The 26,219-nt window shown below is 42.4% G+C and overlaps 2 protein-coding genes across 12 annotated transcripts in view; one reads left to right on the forward strand and one right to left on the reverse strand.

Moving 5' to 3' along the window:
* The window catches only part of CLVS1 (clavesin 1), a 175,207-nt gene extending 172,886 nt beyond the window's left edge, over positions 1-2,321 (forward strand). Inside the window, exon 6 of the mRNA XM_070802587.1 lies at positions 168-2,321. Coding sequence (XP_070658688.1) covers positions 168-255 — 88 coding nt within the window. The 3' untranslated portion in view covers positions 256-2,321. The remainder of the gene's footprint in view (positions 1-167) is intronic.
* Positions 1,267-26,219, reverse strand: part of ASPH (aspartate beta-hydroxylase) — a 189,139-nt gene continuing 164,186 nt past the window's right edge. For all 11 annotated transcript variants that reach the window (XM_070802583.1, XM_070802581.1, XM_019973494.2 and 8 more), the window contains 4 exons: positions 19,846-19,981; positions 13,669-13,760; positions 13,163-13,296; positions 1,267-4,167 (listed from right to left, as the gene is read on the reverse strand). In XM_070802583.1, coding sequence (XP_070658684.1) covers positions 4,017-4,167; positions 13,163-13,296; positions 13,669-13,760; positions 19,846-19,981 — 513 coding nt within the window. In that variant the 3' untranslated portion in view covers positions 1,267-4,016. The remainder of the gene's footprint in view (positions 4,168-13,162; positions 13,297-13,668; positions 13,761-19,845; positions 19,982-26,219) is intronic.

Raw genomic sequence — 26,219 nt, forward strand, 5'->3', positions numbered from 1 at the left:
GAAGACACAAAAGCAAGGAAAACAGAGATACACAAGGGGGAGAAGTTGTATAGTTGAGTGTCTTGCTTAATCAGGGATCCATGAAGTCTGAAGGCCCTCCAAGATTCCAAAATGGCTCACACCATGAATTGTCTGTAATCACATCTTTTTCCTTCCCCTATTATTAGATCTCAGTCTGTGGTAGAAGCTGGGACCCTGAAACATGAAGACAAGGGAGAGAATGAGAATACCCAGCCACTCCTGGCTCTGGACTGAAACCCGAGCCACCCCATGCTCCCGACGTCACCAACTCTCAGTGGTATCAGCCACCAGGAAGCACATGTGAAACTGACCACACGACACATGCGTTCGGCTCGACACAGGGCCTCCTCTCCTGCCACCCAGTAATGACTGTCACCAGCCATTGGTCTGAGCAGCCAAAGTTGAACAAAGACTTGAGAGATGCATTTTTGTTTTTCAATGAGGGAATTGGAGGATGAAGCAAGGTAGTCATGGAAACAAGACTCCCCCCACCCCATATTTATGGTATTAAATGAGTTGAAAAGAGAAAAACTAAATTTGAGGCACACACCTCATTAGGACAAAGATTTCTCTAAGGCTTTGAAGAGATGCTCTCCAGTTTTTGCAGTTTAAAATTAAGTGCATTTCCAAGTAGATCCATAAGAATTTAAACTGTGCAGACACAATTTTCAAGTTTAATGTAGTGCAAAGCCCCAAGACAATAGTATCTCCGGTCATCTTCATTCCTACATTGAGTTATTTTCTTTGACCTCATCACCAGCATCCAATCTCAAATTGTTCAGCCTAAGAGCATGCTCTTATAGGTCTGGCTATTTGCAGAGTCTGTTTATTTTGATATCCTGCAAAAATGATTTTGATGTCACATTTTTGATGAGGCCATCGGCTGATTATCATGAGCTAATTTGAAACAAAGACACACAAATTGAAATATGACTATTTCATCTTAGTAATGTGGCTTCCCACAAGGAATGTATGTCTCTAGAGGGTAGGGGGTTATGTTGAAAATACATGTCAGTGGTTAATGAATCTTTTCAAGTTGTCCCACTTAGGTCACTACGGCAAGAAAAGTGCTACAAAAGCATTACACACACACTACGTCCCCCCACCTCCCTCCTGCAATCAGTTAAAGGTGCGAAGGATGGACCTGGCTGTTGTTAAGGGGGTAGGTATCAAACTTGGAGGAAGATCTTTAAGGATGGCTAAATACACAAGAACTGCAAATAAGAGAAGACTTGGAACGCAGGATGAAATGCCAAAGATCATTTTATTTCTTTGTTTATTTTCCTTAGAAATGGAGTCCCCAGCTATCCATTCAAAGGAAACTAGATAAAAATAAACAGATATCATAGCATATGATATCCTTACTTGTGCCATGTCTCCCCAAACCAGTTGTATGTTTTTAGCTATATCTCTTATTCTCCCAGCCATTTGCATGACATGGGCCTTCATTACTATGACCAGTTGGTGCTCAATGTCAAAGAAAAAATAATTAATAGTTGATAATGAGCAGTAAAACATGATTTTACACTTTAAGTATTTGGGAGGGTCAATTTGTTGGCTTAAAAAATTCAAAGGCAAACTGGCCATAATCATCCTCAGTAGATATTATTACTAATTTTAATAATTTATCACGTCTCTTTCTCAATAGATCTAGTGTTTTAATTTTTTTCTACTGGTAGAAAATGATAACAGAAGAGATTTTTGTATTCCACTCTTGAAATAAAATTGAAATAGAATTTAAAATATTTCCCAATCAATTGCATCACAGTATAAATAAAACCAATTCATTTTGTGTAGACACTTCAAATAACAAGATAGTAATACTGAAATAATTCTACCAATGCAATGACTTTTCTTATATACCACAACATAGGGAGGAAAGATGAAGAATTAAAGCAAATTAGAAAACCCATTTTATTACTTGAGTTTATGAAACAGTTGTGGGATCCAAGTGTTTAAAATGCTACTGGAGTCAATTATTGCCAAACATTTTGCAACAGTAATAATAATTCTGGCTTTCCAATTGGCAATATTTAGAACCCTACTGTAGTGACCTGATTTTAAATACCATATTATAATTATTAAGTTAAGAGTTTGTTTTTAACTCTCTTCCATGATTTCATTAAATGAATGTAAGATGATGGCTCAACAGTGACAATGCTACTTTGAATTTCCTTATGTGTATGCAACATACATACAGAACCAAATTCAGTAAGTGACATGAACGTTGCCACGCGAGCACTAGATTGCATTGTCCTCTGTCAGTCCTTTCTTCCGTTCAATAAATACTGAAGGACACACATGCCTTTTCATTTTTCAAGCGTTTGCTTTTCCTTCCGGACTTCGGTAGTTCACTCTGATGTTTTTTCCTCAAATGCTTCTTCATCTGTTTTAGAGAGATTTTTCAGCATTGGCAAAACAGAAGGAAACAAGACAAATATTTTACAGACTCTTCAAAGGGAAGCTAACATCCTTAAAGACAAGCAAAAGCGGTCCAACAGCATTTTAAAGAACTGTTTTTTTTTCCTTTTGATGATATAAAGAAAGCAACCTTCTTCGTCTTTCAATGGAAAACACAAGTGATTTTTCTCCCTGTGCGTAGTAACCTGTGTGTCATTTCTTTAGCGTTTTTGTTCATATTGGCTTAAAATTCAGTGCATGAATATCATTCCATTCTTATAGCTAACATTTCCAGTTAGCTTTGGTTTAAAACACACAAAATTTAATGCATTAATATTCCACTAAACTAATGATGTGGTCATCTTTGGAACAAGTAGGCAACTGTTCTTTTTAAGCAATGGCAAATTTTAAAACCAAACTATCAATAATAATTAACACCTCAAAGTGAAGTTTAAATGGCAGAAGTTTCTCAAGCCAGGGAGATGTCAGAGTCTTTCGAACAACTGTGAAGAGGAAACAGTTTTGACATCCTATACCCAGAACAGACATCCGGGCATTTTTGGCCTTCCACTCTGTCATCCTTCTTAATTTTGCAAAGTTGTGATAGGAATCCTTTCAAGGACCTTCTCATTCACAAGGATCCACAGTGGAAGACCCTCTGGATTCCAGCCCTGTTTCATAAATGCAAAGGGGCCAGAAGTCAGAGATCCTAGCAGCCCTGCATTGAGCTGATCCTAAGAGAAAATTCTCACTTGGAGAAATTTTTGTTTTCTTCCCTACAATGCCTGATATTTGTCATTAAAAAAATTTACATGCATCGTTGTTATAACTAAATATAAAATGACTCCAGATCCTTTTTCAGTGTAAAAAGTTCCTCTTAGAAAGAAATACTATTTTTGACAGTATTTCTGCCATTCACAGAGTGAGAAGAAAAATTAAGACATCAGCTCTTAATGAAGACAAAAAAGCAAAGAGACTCAATAAGTGGGGAGCAGTATGGTTCATAAGACATTGGCATAATTATGTCTTTCGGCTTTGTATTAGGAAAATATAATTTTTTTTCATGAGTGCCTTTTACTAAAAATAATTAAAATAGGGACGTCTGAGTTCACCAGGAAAGTTACCATTAAACAGAAGTATTTATGCAGCTTGTCATTAAACTCAACAAAAAAGTAGTGGTGTATGATGATAAACCATCTAGCTACCTTAGGAAAATAGAGTTGCATAGAAAAATTACAGACTAAAGCAATCCATTCACAGTTTCTACACGTATTCTCATTAATACTGATTCCCCCTATTCTAAGAGAAAAAAATATCTTTGGCCGGCAAGGTAGAAGCTATCATGGGTTCACCTGGAATCCAGGCATCAGATGGGGGCTGTCGTGGATGAAATACGGCAGGCATTTTCTATAAGAATTGCAGTGAGGCAGATATTCCCTTTAGTGTTTTCCATCCCTGGGAGGAGGTTTAGAATTTTTCAGGCTGCAAATCAAGAGAATTAAGGGCTGTGGTGTTTGAAGGTCTATGCCCACATCCAAGGAGACTGCACCAAAAAGGTGGTCTCTCTCCAGCGTGTCCTGAGCCCGCACAGAATGCTAAATTGCAGGAAGGCTGCGTCTCTGATGGGGTGTCAGCTCAGGGTGCCACACATCCACAATGAAGATGAGCCGGAAAGACGCGGCATCCTGCCACACCTCGTGTTCAAAGGAGTCGTCAAAGATGAGCACCTTGCCTTCTTCCCACGTCCTGGAACAGAAAAGCACGTCAGTGTGTGACTCAGTTGCCTGAGGATCAACCCATGGCTGTGTTTAGGAAGGGCCTCTCATGATAACCTCTGCCATAGGACCAGGTAAGTGGAACACACGGGCTGTGAGGAGATCAAACCAGTCAGTCCTAAAGGAAATCAAGGACTGATGCTGAAGCTCCAATACTTTAGCCACCTGATGCGAACAGTCAACTCACTGGAAAGATGCCTGATGCTGGGAAAGATTGAGGGCAGGAGGAGAAGGGGGTGACAGAGGAAGAGATGGTTAGATAGCATCACCAACTCAACGGACATGGATCTGAGCAAACTCCAGAGGATAGTGGGTGTGCTGCAGTCCATGGGGTCACAGAGTTGGACACGACTTAGTGACTGAACAGCAACAACAAAAAGTAGAACACAGGATGTGTTCTTTCACTGGCGATTAAGAAAGAACTTCAGGATTCTTCCCGTGAACATCAAGTTTCAGTGCTCAGCGCTGTAGGTGTACACAGGGCAAGGGACTGGAGCTAAAAGTAAACTTATTCTTGGTACAAGCCTAGGCAAGGCTTCTTTATTTTGGCAAGCACTCAAACATGTGCCCCACCAGCTCACTACTGAGGTGACCTCTTGGTCAATGCCTCCATGCAAGAATCCACCTTGTTTGGGGCTGGTGCACTGGGATGACCCAGAGGGATGGTACAGGGAGGGAGGTGGGAGGGGGGGTTCAGGATGGGGAGCACGTGTATACCCATGGCAGATTCATGTTGATGCATGACAAAACCAATACAATATTGTAAAGTAATTAACCTCCAATTAAAATAAATAAATTTATATTAAAAAAAAAAAAAAAAATCCACCTTGCAATGCAAGGGACCTGGGTTCAACCCCTGGTCCAGGAAGATTCCATGTGCCTCAGAGCAACTAAATCCGAGTGCCATGACTACTGAGCCCTCGCGACACAACTAGAGAGTTTGTGTATCGCAACAGAAAGATCCCACATGACTCAACTACTGAGCATGTAGTTCTAAAGCCCTGGAGCCCATGTGCCTGAGTGCCCTAGAACCCACACTCTGAAACAAGAGAAGCCATTGCAATGAACAGCCCATGCAGCGTAACTAGAGAGTAGCGCCTACTCGCCATAACTAGAGAAAAGCTTGCAAAGCAATGAAGATCCAGCATAACCGAAAATAAATACATAAATAAAATTATAAATATAAAATAAAGTAATAATTATTTGCAAGATAAAAGTCCCTTTAGGTTGGATAACAATGGTATCCTCTTGTGCAGAACACCTCGTGTGCTGTCTCACACACCTACCCTAAAATCTTGCACTCACCAAATGAGTTGCTTAGCCCTTTGATTCAATTCCTCTAAAGGTTCAAAGAGTTTCACTGGAGTCCCATCCAAGTATAACAAAAGACACAGGGGAAGGGTGTGCAAAAAAACAAAAACAGTACCTTCATGTTCACAGAGGTGCTGCTCACAGTAGCCAAAAGGCGGGAACAACCCCCATGACCACTGGCAGATGAATGGATAAATAAACATTTATCTATATACAATGGGATATTCCTCAGCCTTAAGAGAGAAGGGAAATCTGACAATGCTACAACATGGATGAACCTCTAGGCTGTTATGCTAAGTGAAATAAGCCACTCACACAAGGACAAATATTGTATAATTCCGCTTACAGGTGGCACCTAGAGTAGTCAAATTCATATAAATTCAGAATTATGTTGGCTTCACTCCCTATGAGTAATTTAACTGTATTTGAGAAAACTGAAAACTTAAGAGGGGGTGTGATAATAAAAAGCTCTAAGAGAATCTGCGAGATACAATTCCTGTGGGGACGACAATTCTCAACATTTATTGAGTGGTAAGGCAATGGCACCCCACTCCAGTACTCTTGCCTGGAAAATCCCATGGACTGAGGAGCCTGGTCGGCTGCAGTCCATGCGGTTGCTAAGAGTCGGACAAGACTGAGCAGCTTCACTTTCACTTTTCACTTTCATGAACTGGAGAAGGAAATGGCAACCCACTCCAGTGTTCTTGCCTGGAGAATCCCAGGGACAGGAGCCTGGTGGGCTGCCGTCTATGGGGTCGCACAGAGTCAGACACGACTGAAACGACTTAGCAGCAGCAGCAGCAGAGAGTTTAAATAGGTTCAGAGTTCCACTGGAGTCCCATCCAAGTATAACAAAAGACACGGGGAAGGGCGTGCAAAAACCAAAAACAGTACATTCATGTTCACAGAGGTGCTGCTCACAGTAGCCATAGTAGTACTTTAAGTACTACTTTGGTAAGTACTACTTAAAGTACTGCATGTAATTAAATCAACTAAACAGAACATTCTAAGTTTGCACAAAATGACACTTTCTCTAGATTATGATAGGTATAAGAAAGTCAAAGACTTAGGCATGCTCAATGTGAGAAAAATCTTCAAGCATTCCATTCATTAACTTAAATTGCTTGTAAACTGGGAAAAGCTTTTTAGTGTTGGAATGTGCTGGCTGGTTCATTCATGGAACCAGTACCTATAAATGTGGAACATAAGTTAGCACTGGTTTGTGGTTTTGCAGATATTTTAGGCTAAATATGGATGAGAGTAAACCATTGATTAAACAATTTTTTAAACAAGAAATCTGGGAGGTATTCCAAGAGGTTTGGAGTTGGTTAAGGTCATAAAATTCTATTAGATTTATTATATTTGCCTTGCCATTTTCTTTCAGATATTTTCCCAGAAAACAACAAAGATACTCAGTTACTTAGTGTAGATTCTTAAATGTAGATTCCTTCTGAATATGTTTAAAAAAAATTCAATCACTTATGAGAGCTAGAATGACTAAAAGTGCAGCCCTAATTGGAAAGGACAATAAAATCCCATTCAAGTGACTGCAGACTGAAGTGACTTAGGTTCATCAAAAGGTATGTCACCTATCTGGGAACAGATGAGGGTTTTCCAGAACAAAAAGAAACAGAACACCAAGATGTCAAAAGGTCTTTAGATCTCTTCTGAATGGAAAACAAAGACTCTCATTGTAATGAAAAGAAAAGAGTTTTTCCAGGCCACTTGCTTTGAGAGCAAATCTCCACCACATACAATTTATGTTAGTCACGCAGTCGTGTCTCTTTGCCACCCTACGGATTGTAGCCTGCCAGGCTCCTCTGTCCAGGGAATTCTCCAGGTGAGAATACTGAGTGCATAGCCATGCCCTTCTCCAGGGGATTTTCCTGACCCAGGGATTGAACCTGCATCTCCTGCATTGCAGGCAGATTCTTTATCATTTGAGCCACCACATACAATTTATGCTCAATTTGTGACATGGAAAGAGGCCTTTAGGGAAAAGATTTTCCAAGCAGCCTTGGGAAGAAGGCTTCTTGGAGGCACTCATCTAGCCTTCCTCTGAGGTTTTAGGAAGGCAGGAGGGAGGTGGGGCGACTGCACCCACTCTTCAGACACCTGCCTCGGCTTACTTTTAGAATTACTCATCATTACGAGGAGACTGTCTCTCCCTGGTTTGTCAAAAGATAGAAAAATATCTGGTCACAAGATAAACCAACATTATGTAATTCCTCAGTTTCTTAAATTATTGTAATTAATGATAATGGTATAATCATGGCAGCACACGCCTAATAACTATAATTTTGTCATAGAATTACCATCAACATTAATAATGCTAAATAATGATATGAGGAGCTTACAGTCTTCCATCTAAAAAGTGTATAGATCACATCTCAGTGATCTTTCCAAAAGGTTCTGAGATACACACATGACACGGTTCTAATTTTCCAGCAGAGTGTTTATTCACACGAAAGCCAGTTCAGATGCCTGCAGTGACACTGTGCTGTTGTGGAGGCAGCAGAAAGGCACTAGGTTGGCTTCATTACAGCCAGACCTCTAGCCCCAGATCATGGTTCTAGGGAACATCCCAGTGCCTACAGCTGTTACGCTAATGTTCCCTGCAAGGTATTTCAATAAGCTGAGTGGAATACAGAAAAGGGTCCAAGAGCTCAGGAATAAGGCTGCTGTAACACAGCTCATATTAAAAAGCAGAGACATTACTTTGCCAACAAAGGTCCGTCTAGTCAAGGCTATGGTTTTTCCAGTGGTCACGTATGGATGTGAGAGGACTGTGAAGAAAGCTGAGCGCCGAAGAATTGATGCTTTTGAACTGTGGTGTTGGAGAAGACTCTTGAGAGTCCCTTGGACTTCAAGGAGATCCAAACAGTCCATCCTAAAGGAGATCAGTCCTGGGTGTTCATTGGAAGGAATGATGCTGAAGCTGGAACTCCAATACTTTGGCCACCTCATGCGAAGAGTTGACTCATTGGAAAAGACACTGATGCTGGGAGGGACTGGGGGCAGGAGGAGCAGGGGACAACAGAGGATGAGATGGCTGGATGGCATCACTGACTCGAAGGACATGAGTCTGAGTGAACTCTGGGAGTTGGTGATGGACAGGGAGGCCTGGCGTGCTGCGATTCATGGGGTCGCAAAGAGTTAGACACAACTGAGCGACTGAACTGAACACAGCTCTTATTAATCTTGATTCACGGAAATCCCACAGGTTCTGACTGCACTGGAAATCTTGGCACATATGGAATTGAAATGTAAAACTGCATTATGGCTGCTTCTCTCCTCCTGATACATGTAGACAGAATATATACACACATACCTTCTTTGTTTGACTATCTGTCATCTATCTACCTACCTATCTTTCCATCAATCCTCCCATCCACCCATCCATCCATCAATCTATCGATCATCTCTATCTAACAGGAGACAGCACTTTTCTGAAAGCTAGGACATCTGTGTCCTTGTTTTGGCCCTGCCAACTAGCCATGTGGCTGTGACAAGCACGTCATCCATGGGCCTCAGTTTCCCCATCTGTGCAATGATGTGAGTGGACCAGATGGCCTTCAAGTCTCCTTTCAGCATGGAAATTCTTTTAATTCTCTGAGTCAAGCTGTTGACTAGGACTTTAGTCTTCACATTACACTTTATAGTATATATTTCACAACACTGATGGGTATGGTGTTTGCTGTTTTGTTTAAAGTCAAAACATTAATTTCAATAAAAGATGGCGAACTTGACAAGTTTTTTTCCCAATAGGTTCTATATATACGCACCCCCAGGGTATCTCTCTACCTCCTCCTGGGGAGCCCAGTTTTGGCCAGGCTGCCACAGGGGCCCCTCCAGGTGGCCAGGGGCTTCTGCACTGCTGATCAGCCCCTGTGCAGCCTCTCTATATAGCCTCTGACTTCCTCCTCTTGGTCCTGGGTCACCAGGTAGCAGAGGGCTAAGAAAGCCAAGAAGGGAGGAGAAAGAAAGGAAAGATGGAGAGAAACTTCATGAGGCCACAGAGCTGGGATGCCTCTCTGCCCTTTCTTCCACATCGGAGGTGAGGGGGCAGGGAAGCAAAAGGAGAAAAAGAGGGAGTGGCTACCTGCGGTGTCCGGCTGCACCCCCCACCCCAGCATCCCTCCCAGCCCCAGGCCTATCAAACCGCAGACCCTGTCTGTTTCTTACCATCCCTTCACCAGCCCTGGCCCCCATATCCTCCATTGACTTTCATCTCCCTCCCCACCTTCGAGCTCCTCGGGGCCCCCACCCCCACCCCATCAGAGTGCATGCTGCAGGTTATAAGGACAACCTCCGATGATTCCAGGAGACTTGGTCTCACTCCTGGGAATGTGAGGGGCAGAAGTCCCCATTTCTGCAGCAATTGGAGATGGGCACAATAGAAGCTCAAAAACACATTGAGTGCATTTTACCACATCACACTCTGTAAATAGAGCTCTGAATGCATTTATATGGATTACTGTAATACTCAAAACCACACCAAGACATACTTTTGTTCTCCCCATTTTACGGGAAGAAAGTGAGGCTTAGTGAGGTCATGTGAGTTGTCTAAAGTTACACTTCATAAGACGGAACGCCAGGATTTGAACCCCGGTCATGTGACTTTGGGCTTTCCTGGTGGCTCAGTCAGTAACGAGACTGCCTGCAATGCAAGAGATGTGGGTTCGATCCCTGGGTGGGGAAGATCCCCTGGAAAAGGAAATGGCTACCCACTCCAGTATTCTTGCCTGAGCAGAGGAGCCTGGTGGGCTACAGTCCATGGGGCCGCAGAGTTCGACACGACCAAGCAACTAACACCGTCACTTTCACTTTCTCCTAGCTGAAAAATAGAGTTGTTAATCATCCCAGGTACGCAGCATTGTTGTGAAGGTTAATGAGTGAGTGTATGCAGAGTGCCTGGCACGTAGAAAGCACAATGTCTATAATCGCTATGCACTTCCTCCTTATGTATATATGAATACGTATACATAGACATGGAGAGGCATCTGGGCAATATCTCTGAGTACTGAGATCAAAAATAATTTCTTTTCTTTTTTGTGTTTCTTTGTGTTTTCCAAATTACATAGCATGCACCAGTTTTGCCACTGGAAAGCATTATTCATTTTAAATGATAATTTTATTTGTCATGATAGAAGGTTGCATACCTGCAAGCTTATGTCCAGATAAAAAGTGCTATGTTCTGCAGTGAGGGAACCTTTAAACACAGATGCACACTAGAAGGAATTGCAAAACACTGAGGAAACAGCAGTGCGATTATTAATACCTGAGAACTGCGACGCACAAATTGCCACTCTTTCAAAAGTTGAGAAGCTCTGAAAATTGCTTCCTGTTGCTGAGCACAAGGAAGCCTGATTTCTCGGTATGTGTGCTTCTGTTTCCATGCCAATGTTACCACCACAATAACAGCATGAAACTTCCAGATTTCATATTACACTCTTTCTGTCCTCAGAGTTCATAAACTGACCCTGCTATTCAGCTCTCTAGCTATTTTCACTAGCAGCCTTGCGCAGTGTTTTAATGTCAATTGATCCATTTTGGTCATAAAAAACACTCTTTTTGTAATGAAATATTTAGCCTGACCTGAGGAGAATGTAACGCAACGTACAACAAGTACAGTAAGGACACAGAGAAGGACGCTGACCCACGGCAATGAGAGGGAGGAAGGACACTGATGCTTCAAAACTCCTCAGGGACAAGACAGACGAAACAGTCCGTCCTCCAAAAATTCGCCTCCAGATCCAACGAGAGTTTGCTGGGAGGAGCGGGTAGCAAACACTTTTTAATATCACTATGAATTTGTAAAATATACCACCTGCTTAGGAAATCCCATGGACACAGGAGCCTGGTGGGCTATCATCTATGGGGTCGCAGAGTTGGACACGACTCAGTGACTAACACTTTCACTTTTCTCTGTCAAAGTTCCCAAGTCTCAGTGGCAAAAAGCTAGCTGCCTGTCCACTGACCACCTGCAGCATTCTTATCTGTGCCTCTCTTATGACTCCTGACTTTTGAGCTGTGTTAGCTCCCTGATTGGACACCCTGGTAGGGTAAGACCCCAACTTGAGCCATCTTGGAATGCCCCTCAGCACTGGGTGCTCCTGCACCAGGTCTGGGCTGGTGGGTGTGTGCCAACAACCAAAGGAATGACCTGCACACTCCCGAACACCTCTCCATCAGACTTCCACTAAGGGTCCTGAGAAAGAGGTAAGAAGATAATAACTTGGTTTCTGCCCTCTAGGCACTTACAGCTCAGTCCCAGAGATTAGACTAATAATATGTACTAATTAATAAAAGCAATTATTATTATAATAAATAAATAATTAACAATCAATCAATAATTAATAAATAAAAGCAATTCCCTGGTGGCTCAGATGGTAAAGAATCTGCCTGGAATGCAGGAGACCTGGGTTCGATCCCTGGGTTGGGAAGATTCCCTGGAGGAAGGCATGGCAATCCACTCCAGTATTCTTGCCTGGAGAATCCCCATGGACAGAGGAGCCAGACGGGCTACAGTCCATGGGGTCGCAAAGAGTGGGACATGACTGAGAGACTAAGCACAGCACAGCAATGGGAGACAAAGAACAGGATCACTGACGACATACCCTGTACCTACTCTAAGAAGTCAAAGAAGAGGTTCCTTTTCTGGAATGAAATCGGATCTTAGTAGTATGTTTATTTTGGATGGGTGAAAAGATGGGCATTCCAGGAGATCAGAGTAATAGGATCAAAGGAAGCTGCCTGAACAGTCACCCTTTCCCTACTCAGGACAGTCCCCAGGCTAAGTGCCTTGTATGCATGATTTAGTCTAATCTGGACAACAGTCCTGCAGAGTAGATAGCATCACTGCCGATTTGATAAGTAAGGAGCCTGAGGCTGCAGGGGATTAAGTAACTGGCCAAGGTTACACAGGATTAGCTGGCAGAGCTGGGATTTGAAAAGGCAGCCATTGTGCCATGCTGTGTCCTCTACAGCAAGACACAAATATCACCAGGTGTTTGCTTCAGGAAGGAGACTCTTTGTATTGATGAACAGTTTAAACTGTATAGCATGAACACAATGTGTCATGTGGGGCTTAGCTGACTCTGACAAGCTGACAAGTTAGCTGACTCTGAATGTAGGTTTGTCCACCTAGAAAAAGAAGCAAGATGGCTCATCAACTAGACGAGTGTGATCTGGGGAGAAATGATGAAGGAGGGCCGCCCTAGAACTGGGGAGTATCTCTGATCAATAAGGGGCTTCCTTGGGGCTCAGATGGTAAAGAATCTGCCTGTAATACGGGAGACCCGGGTTGGATTCCTGGGTTGGGAAGATCCCCTGAAGGAGGGCATGGCAACCCACTCCAGAATTCTTGCCTGGAGAATCCCATGGACAGAGGAGCCTGGTGGGCTACGATCCACAGGGTCTCAAAGAGTCAAACACGACTGAGCGACAAACATTTTCACTTTTTTCTTTCACTTTCTGATCAACAGAAAGCACAGAGATGCGACACAGTCTAATGAAGTTGGATTAATACCTCCCACCCTAGGCTATTTCAGTCACAAAAGAAGGGAAATAATCCAGCTGAACGTAGCTTTGCTGTAATGAGCATCCATTGTCAGGGGTGATGAAACAGACAGAAAATGATGGGGGGAGCATACCTGGTCTCGTTGGCGCATCGGATCTTGCAGCCTTCCTTGGGAATCACCAAGCCCAGGTGCATTCGGAGCCTACAGTTCGTGGGTCCCGTGTGCGGCCACACGTGGGTTCCCGGGTGCATGATGGAATATTTGATCTGCACAGAAAGCGTAACCCCTGTTCATCCCTTTATCAAGGTGTGGGAGAACCACTAAATTAAAGCAACAGTACAAAATTACTGTCAATTTTGATTAGAGCCATCGCAGCACTCAGAATTTATGTTCTCATCTTTCTTTGTAAAGGAACTAAAAATAAGGACTCCCATTTCCCACACAGCTATAAACACTGAACATTTTCCACTCTCAATGCTGCCGTCAAGGCCATGAAATTATTTCATTAAAATGCGAGTGAAAAAAGAGACATTCAGTGGGTCAAAGAAAATGACCATTTCTTCGTAAACATCAGCATTTCCATTTATTCTCCTGATAACTGACTGTGTCCTCCCCAGAACTGAAAACATTCTTGGTACCTGTCCTCTTCGGCATCCTGTTGTCTCAGGGAATTTATCTAGTAAAGAACAGGTCTTAGGAGCTCCTTTACAGGCATTTTCATTTTTTCTTCCTAGAACAATAAATGATAAAGCCACTGTCAGGAACAAATCACAGTAAAGCTTTAACTCATCCCATTTTGACCATACACAACGTATATTGTCCTCCTCACTGTGAGAATGAGACGGCTAGGACTTCCCTGGTGGTCCAGTGGCAAGACTTTGAGCTCCCAGTACAGGAGGCCCCAGGTTCAATCCCTGGTCAGGGAACTAGATTCCACACGCCGCAACTAAGAGTTCATGTGCTGCAACTAAGACTCAGCACAGCCAAAAAAAATAAATTAATATTAAAGAAAAGCCAAAGGAATCAATTTTTAAAAATGAGAGGCTGAATAAACACAAGAAGACACAATGTTCTGTTGCAATAGACAGTGACTGGCAGAGTAAGGAGCAGAATACTCTACTCATTGGCCTAATGGACAGGGCACTTGTTACATGCCTATTTCCCCTCTGTGGCAGGCAGGGTAACGGCCCCTCCCAAAAAGGATCACAACCTAAGCCCAGTAACTCGTAAATATATTCGGTAACATGGCAAAGGGAAATTAAGGTTGCATATGACGATGAGATTACGAACCAGCTGACCTTTAAAAAAGGAGATTATTGTGGATGAACTGGATGGGCCCAGTGTAATCACAGGGTCTCAATATACAAGGAGCAGAGAGTCAAGGCCAGAGTGACACAGAATGAGAAAGACGTGACCGCCTATTGCTGGTTCTGAAGACGGAAGGGGACCACAAGCTAAAGAATGTGGGCAACTTCCAGAAGCCAGAGCCACCAGAAGCAATGCCAGAGCCACCAGAAGCAATGCCAGAGCCACCAGAAGCAATGCCAGAGCCACCAGAAGCAATGCCAGAGCCACCAGAAGCCACCCTGATGACACTCTGATTTTAGCTCAGTGAGACCCACTTCTGACCTCTACATTGTAAAGATAATACATCTGGGTTATCTTAAGCCACTAAATTTATGGTAATCTGTTAAGGTGGCCACAGGAAATCAATCCACCCACCCTAAGGAAGCAAAATAGACTAGTGCATTTTCCAGGATTATATGCTAATAAGCTAAACATTTTTCATTGAAATTTAATGTATTTTTCAAAGTACATCTCATTTTTTATGTGCTGATAAAGAAGAGGGAAGGACGTTTCTAGGAGACAGGGATTTCTCTGAGTGACTGTCAAGAACACAGATGTAGGTAGAGTCTGAAGCACCTTGGACTATGTAACTTTCTTCACCATCTACAAAATCATTTCTTAGGAATGACGTACTCAGGAATGTACAGTGCCATTTGCTCTCATGGAGGGGTATAAACGATATGTTTTTTTGAAAGAGATATTTTAACTCCCAGAGTCCATGTTCTTAACTGTGACCTAAGACTGCCCCTATTATTGTTATATAATGTATAATTATTATGTAATAAAAAACTAGTATCGCGATCATTTATCTGTCAGACCTTTGAACACTCACTGATCCTAGTAACAACCCCATACTTAAGGCACTATTTTCATCATCATTTTTCAGCTGAGGAATCTGAGGCCCAGAGATTCAGGAACAGGCCCACATTACACAGTAACAAGTGGTACAGCCAGGACCCCAGCTCAGGATCCTCCGGTTCCAGAGGCTATGCTTTAAAGCATGATTTACCATTTCATTGCATCTTGGATGTGAACATAGCTGTGCAGAACAAACCATTCAGCTGAGGAGAAAATGCCCAGCAGCCAAACACAGTGTGGTTTTGTTATTTTATTATTTCCCACACAGTTTAAGGAGAAGGAAATGGCAACCCACTCCAGTATTCTTCCCTGGAGAATCCCATGGATGGAGGAGCCTGGTAGGCTACAGTCCACAGGGTTGCAAAGGGTCGGACACGACTGAGCGACTTAACTTTCAACTTTCAACACAGTTTAAAGTAACTTTTAAGAAGTGATAAACTCTGCTTCTTTGGGGAAAAATAGCCTTAGAAAGAGATCTAAATGCCAATGCAAATCTGAGAAAACCAATTCAATTGAATATTTCATTTACATGTGAAGAATACATTTTAAGAGGGATATTCATGGAGCCACCTTGGAAGGAAAGCTATGATCAACCAATCAGAGACTTTACTTTGCCAACAAAGGTCCACATAGTCAAAGCTATGGTTTTTCCAGTAGTCATGTACATGTGAGAGTTGGACCATAAAGAAGGCTGAGCACTGAAGAACTGATGCTTTTCAACTGTGGTGTTGGAGAAGACTCTTGAGATTCCCTTGGACAGCAAGATCAAACCAGTGAATCCTAAAGGAAATCAATCCTGAATATTCATTGGAAGGACTGATGATGAAGTTGAAACTCCAATACTTTGGACATCTGATGCAAAGAGCTGACTCAGTAGAAAAGAACCTGATGCTGGGAAAGATTGAAGGCAGGAGGAGAAGGGGATAACAGAGGACTAGATGGTTGGATGGCATCAATGATTCAATGGACATGAGTTTGAGCAAGCTCGGGGAGATGGTGAAGGACAGGGAAGCCTGGCGTGCTACAGTTCATGGATCTGCAAAGAGTCAGACATGACTGAGAGACTGAACAACAATTCATGCAGCCGAGGTTTTTAAAGGTCTTGGGTTGTAGCTCTCTGAAGTTTCAAGGCTCTACTGCTGGGATGACAATAGGTTCGTCTTGCATGACAACTCTGATCAGTTGACAGTGGCTACCTAGAATTGTCCAGGTAGCCACTGTCAGCTGATCAGTGTGTTGAGAAGAATTCAGAGGTTCACCTTGAGTTCACCCAGAAAGGCTCTTGGGATCAGGTAGCACTGTCTTCCATGGGCTCTGGAAAACAAAATGACTGCGCATGCATGGCATATTTGCTAACTGTATGTTTACCGTTCATCGTCATAGCAATAAATGAACAAAACAGATGTTCTGTGACACCCACATAGCAATTGGAAAGCATCCGTGGGGGAAAATTCATATGTATATTTGTTGATTCTGTCTTTTTTTCTCTAACTCAAAAAAGCTGATCATTTAAAAGGGAAGACTGAAGCTCTGATACTCTGGCCACCTGATGTGAACGAAGAGCTGACTCACTGGAAAAACCCCTTGTGCTGCTAAAGACTGAAGGCAAAACGAGAAGGAGGCGGCAGAGGATGAGATGGTTGGATGGCATCATCAACTCAATGGGCATGAATTTGAGCAAACTCCAGGAGATAGTGGAGGGCAGAGGAGCCTAGTGTGCTGCAGTCCACAGGGTCGCAAAAAGTAGGACACAACTTAGTGAGTGAAAAACAACAACATACTTCAGAACTGACTGGGCTGCTTAGAGACCTTTTGTGATTCTCACTTACATATGGATGGAAACCAAGCTTGAAGCCACAGCTTCAAGGCCTTCAAATATCCAGTAGCATCCTTTCCTAACTAGACTAGACAACCTCAAAATCTCTACTAAGTCAGATCCTATGGGCCTCTTATCCAGACCTGAGCTCTCAGTGTTGCTAAGCAACAGCCCTACCGCCTCCCTCCCCACATTTTCTTGACCCCTCTGTCTCCAGGCTGACAGGGGATCTTCCTTCATGGACACCATCCTGCTTCTATGCAAGCTATGTTACTGGATGCCATCAAAAGTCCTTAAACTGTGCATTTATTTCCAGAAAATACTGGATTCCTCCCAGAAGACTGGAACCACAAATGAAAGACTACACAGAACCTTAATAAAACTTCCTAAAAGAGAAACTATTTTATGATCAAAAAATAAAACTAGAATTAATTTCTAATTAATTGACTGCAACTGATTGAAAAATGGATATGTATAGAACACACATACACTTCTAAATTATTTTGGATCAAAATGGAAATCAAGATAAAATGAAGTCTTTTGGGGGGAATAATACAAGTGAAAATACACATTATAGCTTAAGGAAAATAGTCAAAACTTTGAATCAGCTTTGAATCAAAGCCAGAGATCAGTCCATAGTCTTTTTTTTTTTTTTTCAGTCCATAGTCTTAAATGATTTTATTAATGAAGAAGAACGAAAATAAATTTTCTAAGAAGTTCCAATTGAAAAGTTACCAAAAAACCAATAAAATAAATAACAAAAGAACAAGAGGAGGAATAAAAATATAAAATCAGAAATTAGAAAATAATTAAAATAAGGTGAGATGTAATTTGAATTTTTTTAAAAGAAATAATAGATTACTCTATCAAACTTAAGAAAAAAGAAGGAATATGCAAATTCCATTCAGTGGGAAGAAGGATTTAACAAAGATAACAAGGAAGTAAAGAGTACTTTAAGAAATTACTCTAATTCATGGAAAATTAGGTATAATAAAAATATATGAAAATGTGTAAGTTAATAGATATTGTATGGTTCCACTTATATGAATTTTTTTGTGTAAAGTAGTCAAATTCATAGACACAGAAAGTGCACAGGTGGTTGCCAAGGGCTGAGTTTTGCAAGGTAAAATAGTTCCAGAGATTGGTTGCCCAAAAACATGAATATACTTGACTGTACTGAATGTACACTTAAAAACAGATGAGGTGCTAAATTTTTAAGTTATGTGTATTTTGCTACAGTTGAAAATTTTAAAAAAATACACCCAAACATTAAAAGTCAAACCAAATAATTTGGTTGCCACCAACCAAACTGTCTCCATTATTTATTTCCTTTTGTTTAATGTTCTTATATGCCCTACAATGCTTTGTGTATTTCAATTTATTAAAGCACATGGCTTTAGCAGAGAGTATGGTTCCCAAAAATTACCTCCAGGATGCACACGATTCTGAAGCCTTATTCTAGGAAACTCTGTAGGTACTATGAAGCATGAGATGTGAATGGAATGGAGGCATCGGATGAACTGGTGAACGCTTACAGCCAACAGAATTGATTCATTTAGTGAGATGCCGATAGACAAAAATTAGCATGCTGTTCACATATTGACCTTACTATGGCTCTGCTTAAAAAAGTCTTGTTGGAAAAAAGCTGACAGAGTCACTTGAAATCCTGTGATCTCTCTTCTTATGGACTTTTCCCTGAAAATATTATTGAAGTTGTTCTTCTTTCTCTGACATGTAAACCTTCATTATGCTGAAAGCATACTAACACAAAGGATGGTGCTTATTTGTCCCACAGTATAAACCATTCTCTACTTTATTTTCTGCAGCTAAAGGTGTGAGACACGTGCTGGGTAGTCTTCAGAATGGATTTACTTTTGTACAGCTATTGTTAACCCAGGTTAATTTGAATTTTCAAGAGAGTTGGAGAGTGCTTTAAAGATAAAATTCAATGCTTCTCATTTTGAGGACAGATTGATATTAACTCATTGGACACACACAGAGTGGGGTGTGTACCTGGGCCTGGGTTCAGCTCAGGGAATGGTACATTGACTGTGAACCCCTTCCTGTTCTTTTTGTTTTAATTTCCTTTTGGCTGCACTGTGTCTTCACTGCTCTGCTTGGCTTTTCTCTAGCTGTGGTGAGTGAGGGCTACTCTCCAGTTGCGGTGCGCGTGCTTCTCGTTGCGGTGGCTTGTCTTGCTGCGGAGCCCAAGCTTGAGAGCGGGCTTCAGTAGTTGCAGCAAAGGGACTTAGTTGCTCTGCAACATGTGAGATCTTCTTGGACCAGAGATCATCGAACCCATCTCCCCTGCATTGGCAGGTGGATTCTCAACCACTGGGCGACCAGGGAAGTCCCTTGTTCCTATTCTTGAGGAGCTCAGACACTAGCTTTTACTGAGTTGTCCCTCTGGTGTTCATCACCCCTAACAGCTCTCATGTTGGGATGCGTTTCCATGGGACAGGTGCAAAGGAGGCCCAGGGAAGCTCTTTTGTAAGGTACCCATGGTGGGCTTTTCAGTTACATCTATACAGTAGGACTACTCTTTGTAACATATCATTAAACAGGAAAGACCAGGAAAACCCAAACACATTATATATCCAAATACAACATATGCATATATAAAACTATGAATTTGCATGCACACACACATAAATGAGTGTTCATACATTTTAAGACGCAATGAACAGATTTTGATAATCTGGGTTTCCCAGGCTCTGTGAAGTATTCCTGGAAGGGCCCCGCCCCACCCTTTCCCATCAGGTCACAGAGAATCATCAGGAAGTCAGGCACTCACCTTGCTGCCACAGCGTAAACTGACTCCAGTCACCCTTTTCCCTCAGGTTCTCATCTTCAGGCAGGAAGAGGCCATGGGTTCTATCCATTGCTGCAAGGCCTTCATCTCTGATTAACTTCCAGTTTCTTTCTAAGGACTAGAGAGAAAATTCTGGACTGAAAATATGCCTGATAATACACCTTAGAGTGACATTCAGCTTTTTGTTCGTTTGTCTGATTAATAAGTAATGAAAATTTCCCTCTCGTCTAGATTTGTTGTTTAGTGGCTAAGTTGTGTCTGACTCTTTGTGACTCCATGGACTGTAGCCCGCCAGGCTCCTCTGTCCGTGGGATTCTCCAGGTAAGAATACTGGAGTGAGTCGCCATGCCCTCCTCCAGGGGTATCTTCCCAACTCAGGGGTTGAACCCATGTCTCTTAAGTCTACCTGCATTCGCAGGCAGGTTCGTTACCAGTAGCATCACCTGGGAAGCCCATCCAAGACACTCATCCCATCCTGAATGCACCTAAATCGCCAACACTCCCTGCAGCTATTGTAACTTGTTCAAGCTATGAGATGAATCTGTCGATTCTTGTTAAACTGCCACACTGACGGGAGAATTGCTGCTCTAACACATGGAATTACTTTTCAAATGAGGCCATTGGTTGGTGCTTCATACGTCAGGCTCTTCCTCTCTGCCCTCTTGGAATTTTAGAATCTTCTTTCATTTCTTTTGAAAGCTGATTTTAGGGGCATCTTTGGAAAGAGCTGATCTTTTGTTCCTAAAATAGGGCATGAAGCCCTAGGGAAAATGTTAAAGTGATTACATCACTAAATACAAATTTTTAAAATTTCCTTAAGAGCACGCTGTCTTTTACATGTGAAGTGTCATTCCACCCCCTCCTGCCTCCTCTCCCCAGGGTCCCCCTAGGCTGAGAGACTTTTCCATGAGCAGTAGTGACTTAAATTTTTTTTTTTCTTGTTTGCACAGAGGCGCTGGATGACAGACTCAAGGCTGAAAGGAGCAAAGGGGTGCATGGTCTCCCAGCTGGTCCCCAACTGGAAACACTCCAGTGGCGGCACCACTGACTCCTCAATCTGCTGAGCAAATGCTGCACGGACGTTGACTTTTTCCCTTTATTTATTTATCATGAAACAGCCACTGGCATGTTCTCTCTAGAGCTCAGTACTTGGAGGCAGAATCTGACAACTGGAAGGATGTGCACTGTGGGTGTTGTGGAGACTGCTGTCCTGAGGGATGACAGGGGACTTGGACGGTGACTGAGTCCAGGGACTCACAGTCTAGCGCCAGAAACTGGCACTGTGGTCCCCCCGCCCATCACCTCTGGGGCATCTGTGGAAGGAGGTGGTCAGACTGCAGAGGGCTCGGGGCCCTGCCCCGCTCTGGGGCAGCAGGGTGGCCATGGGTCCCCACTGTGATGTTGAGGACAGACACTGGGCAAGGTACTGGTGGAACAAGGTGTTCCCTGACTGGGTACTGGGCACACCTCAACGGGAGCGCACATCTGATGGCTGGGGAAAACTGGGCTAACCAGAGACTACACAGTTCTACACGGTGACTTGATGAAACACACAGAGAACAGAACCATCACGACCCCCTCCGTGTTCAACAGAGCCACTTTTTCTAGCAAAGTAATTATTGTGCTTGAAGGTGGCTCAGTGGTAAAGAATCCACCTGCCAAAGCAGGAGACACAAGAGACGCGGGTTTGATCCCTGGTTCAGGAAGATCCCCTGGAGTAGGAAATGGCAAGCCACTCCAGTGTTCTTGCCTGGCGAATCCCATGGACAAGAGGAGCCTGGAGGGCTACAGTCCATGGGGTTGCACAGAGTTGGACACAACTGAGCAATTAAGCAAGCATGCTTAATGAATGCACTTGGGAATGTTTTTTGGTTTTGGAAAGACACCAAAAAGAGTCTCTTTTTTGGGCATGGGGGGAGGGAACCTGGAATGGGTCCTGGGAATGGCATTTTCAAGCACAAACCAAGGTACCACACTGTAAAAATTTAATGGTTACAGGAATTAAAGGCCAAATAAAATTTTTTCTTGTGTGCATGCACGAGCGACATAGAGAGAGAGAGAACAAAGGAAGAGGCGGGGAGTGAGGCAGGGGAGGGAGGAAGGACAAGGAAAAGGAGAAGGAAGGGGGAGAAAAGAGGAGAACTGTATCTTTTCTGTAATAGTATCATTAGTCTTCTGACTTGGCATATAACTCAATTTTTTAGGAAATTCCAACAGGAACCTGAAGGCTTGCACAGAGCAGGCCATGCCTACATTCTCCTCTGAAATATTACTTTCTTGACCCTACATTCATTCATTTTGTAAAACTGAAAAGAGAGATTCATAGCGTTGGTATTTGGGTTGGTTGCCCAGAAGACAGCAGCTTCTGATTCACATTTTTTTCCTCTGACTACACAGACTTTAGCAAACAGAGATCTGTTTGTTTTCACAATGCTTCGTGGCCTCATAAACCCGTCATCAGCACTTGCCTTTCAGTTAAACCTCAGCTATATTGGGCACTCCACTCAACTATAAATGGACTTCCCAGTTTCAAGCCTCATTAATCCCACCCTGTGCAGCCAGCTCTCCTTAATCCTCCCCCTCCTTCCAGTGCATGCTGGTTGTGCATGCTGGTTTCCTCTTTCTGCAGTTATTCTGCTCACTCCACTTAGATGGCATACTTTTTTCTTCAACATCAAATTAGACGAAGTCCTATTTTTAAAGGCTTCTCCTAACACTGATTTCTTGCAGAAAGCCTTTAGCGGTGCAAACTAAAGCCAAACTAATTCCTTTTTTTTTTTTTTTCTTTTCATTCCAATATATTTTTTTTTAATTTTATTTTTAAACTTTACAATATTGTATTAGTTTTGCCAAATATCGAAATGAATCCGCCACAGGTATACATGTGTTCCCCCTATCCTGAACCCTCGTCCCTCCTCCCTCCTCCCTCCCCGTATCCTCCCTCTGGGTCGTCCCAGTGCACCAGCCCCAAGCATCCAGTATCGTGCATCGAACCTGGACTGGCGACTCGTTTCATACATGATATTATACATGTTTCAATGCCATTCTCCCAAATCTCCCCACCCTCTCCCTCTCCCACAGAGTCCATAAGACTGATCTATACATCAGTGTCTCGTTTGCTGTCTCGTACACAGGGTTATTGTTACCATCTTTCTAAATTCCATATATATGCGTTATTATACTGTATCGGTGTTTTTCTTTCTGGCTTACTTCACTCTGTATAATAGGTTCCAGTTTCATCCATCTCATTAGAACTGATTCAAATGTATTCTTTTTAATGGCTGAGTAATACTCCATTGTGTATATGTACCACGGCTTTCTTATCCATTCATCTGCTGATGGGCATCTAGGTTGCTTCCATGTCCTGGCTATTATAAACAGTGCTGTGATGAACATTGGGGTACACGTGTCTCTTTCCCTTCTGGTTTCCTCGGTGTGTATGCCCAGCAGTGGGATTGCTGGATCATAAGGCAGTTCTATTTCCAGTTTTTTAAGGAATCTCCACACAGTTCTCCATAGTGGCTGTACTAGTTTGCATTCCCACCAACAGTGTAAGAGAGTTCCCTTTTCTCCACACCCTCTCCAGCATTTATTGCCTGTAGACTTGTGGATCGCAGCCATTCTGACTGGCGTGAAATGGTACCTCATAGTGGTTTTGATTTGCATTTCTCTGATAATGAGTGATGTTGAGCATCTTTTCATGTGTTTGTTAGCCATCTGTACGTCTTCTTTGGAGAAATGTCTATTTAGTTCTTTGGCCCATTTTTTGATTGGGTCATTTATTTTTCTGGAGTTGAGCTGTAGGAGTTGCTTGTATATTTTTGAGATTAGTTGTTTGTCAGTTGCTTCATTTGCTATTTCACTTGCTATGTTCATTCTATCAAGAAATACACATTTTTAAACAGTGAAATATTACTACAAGTTTTATCATGAAAGCAGCAGTCTCTTACTCAAGTTTTCTCCACTCTTCGAGTCCAGTCCCCAGCTAAGTGCTTTAAATATTTTTTCTGTTTTACCTGCTTCCATGTAAATAATGTATTTATACTGCTATCTCTTGATTTATTAATTCTAGACTTTATCACTCATTTTCTACCAGGGAAGGGAACAAATCTGATGTCTTCTTTTTCTTCTTCTCCATCTAGCAATTCAGGTCATTTCACAAACCTTTCACACATTTGAGTAAACTCCCATTTGAGTTTTATTGAGTTGTAACAAATATACTTCGTTTCACATGCAGCATATATAAATTCTGCCTCCTTTCCTTTGGCTTGATTTTCTAACGCCCTTAACACTGCTTCTTCTTTATGGCCCTGAAAGTGTGCTGTAAAATCTCTTGATACTATGCTACCTTTTGCCAAAACATCATATAAGCTCTTTCTCTGAAGATACCCTACAGCAGCCATCTGCTTTGCTCTGCTCTGAACTGGGTGGTGTCTGGGCTTGCTGGACCACTGTCATCAAGAACTTCTCTTGACTTCTGCCCAGTATGAGGCTCCCTAATTACTCAATTCTAATCTGAATAAAGGATTATGTGTGTTCCTGAGAAAGGACACACACTGCAGGTAAAACTGAATTTCTATAAATATCTGGTTATTCTTTTTTTTTTAATTTCATTGAAAGTACAGTTGATTTATAATGTTGCATTAATTTCTTCTGTATAGCAAAGTGATTCAGTTTACATATATATATGTTCTTTTCCATTATGGTTTATCACAAGATATTGAATGTTGTTGTCCGTGTTATACAGTAGGATCTTGCTGTTCGTCCATCCTATATATAATAGTTTTCATCTGCTAATCCCAACAACCCAATCTTCCCCTCCCCTAAACCCCCTCCCCATGAACAACCACAAATTTGTTCTCTATGTCCGTGTCTGTTTCTGTTTCATAGATATATTTGTGTCATTTTTTTAGATTCCACAGATAAGTGATATCATATGGTATTGGTCATTCTCTTTTTAACTAATTGGAAGAAGCACAAGCTGGAATCAAGACTGCCGGGAGAAATATCAATAACCTCAGATATGCAGATGACACCACCCTTATGGCAGAAAGTGAAGAGGAACTAAAAAGCCTCTTGATGAAAGTGAAAGTGGAGAGTGAAAAAGTTGGTTAAAGCTCAACATTCAGAAAATGAAGATCATGGCATCCGGTCCCACCACTTCATGGGAAATAGATGGGGAAACAGTGGAAACAGTGTCAGACTTTATTTTGGGGGGCTCCAAAATCACTGCAGATGGTGATTGCAGCCATGAAATTAAAAGACGCTTAATCCTTGGAAGGAAAGTTATGACCAACCTAGATAGCATATTCAAAAGCAGAGACATTACTTTGCTAACAAAGGTCTGTCTAGTCAAGGCTATGGTTTTTCCAGTAGTCATGTATGGATGTGAGAGTTGGACTGTGAAGAAAGCTGAGCGCCGAAGAATTGATGCTTTTGAACTGTGGTGTTGGAGAAGACTCTTGAGAGTCCCTTGGACTGCAAGGAGATCCAACCAGTCCATTCTGAAGGAGATCAGCCCTGGGATTTCTTTGGAAGGAGTGATGCTAAAGCTGAAACTCCAGTACTTTGGCCACCTCATGCGAAGAGTTGACTCACTGGAAAGGATTCTGATGCTGGGAGGGATTGGGGGCAGGAGGAGAAGGGGACGACAGAGGATGAGATGACTGGATGGCATCACTGACTCGATGGATGTGAGTCTGAGTGAACTCCAGGTATTGGTGATAGACAGGGAGGCCTGGCGTGCTGCGATTCATGGGGTCGCAGAGTCGGACACGACTGAGTGACTGAACTGAACTGAACTGAAGTTGTTCTTACCCTTGATTGAAGGCTTGACTATGTACAGGATTCTAGCCAGTGAATAATTTCTAGGTAAGCTTTTGGACAGCAAAGAGTTCAAACCAGTCAATCCTAAAGGAAATAAGCTTTTGAACATTCATTGGAAGGACTGATGCTGAAGCTGAAGCTCCAATACTTTGGCCACCTGATGTGAAAAGCTGACTTGTTGGAAAATATCCTGATGCTGGAAAAGACTGAGGGCAGGAGAAGGGGGTGACAAAGGATGAGATGATTGGATGGCATCACAGACTCAATGGAAATGAATCTGAGCAAACTCCAGGAGATAGTGAAGGACAGGGAAGCCTGGCCTACTGCAGTCCATAGGCTCACAAGGAGTCGGCTACAACTTAGCGACTGAACAACAACAGGTTTGGTTTCTTTTGAATCCTCTCTCCCCAGCTTGTGGACGGCTACTTTCTGTGTTCTTATATGGTCTTTCTTCTGTGTGCTCAGACATTCCTGTGTGTCCAAATTTCCTTTTCTAATAAAGATACTAGTCATATCAGATTAGGGCTCAC

The sequence above is a fragment of the Bos indicus genome, chromosome 14 (genome assembly GCF_029378745.1).
Source record: "Bos indicus isolate NIAB-ARS_2022 breed Sahiwal x Tharparkar chromosome 14, NIAB-ARS_B.indTharparkar_mat_pri_1.0, whole genome shotgun sequence".
In the NCBI taxonomy this organism is placed as follows: Eukaryota; Metazoa; Chordata; class Mammalia; order Artiodactyla; family Bovidae; genus Bos; species Bos indicus.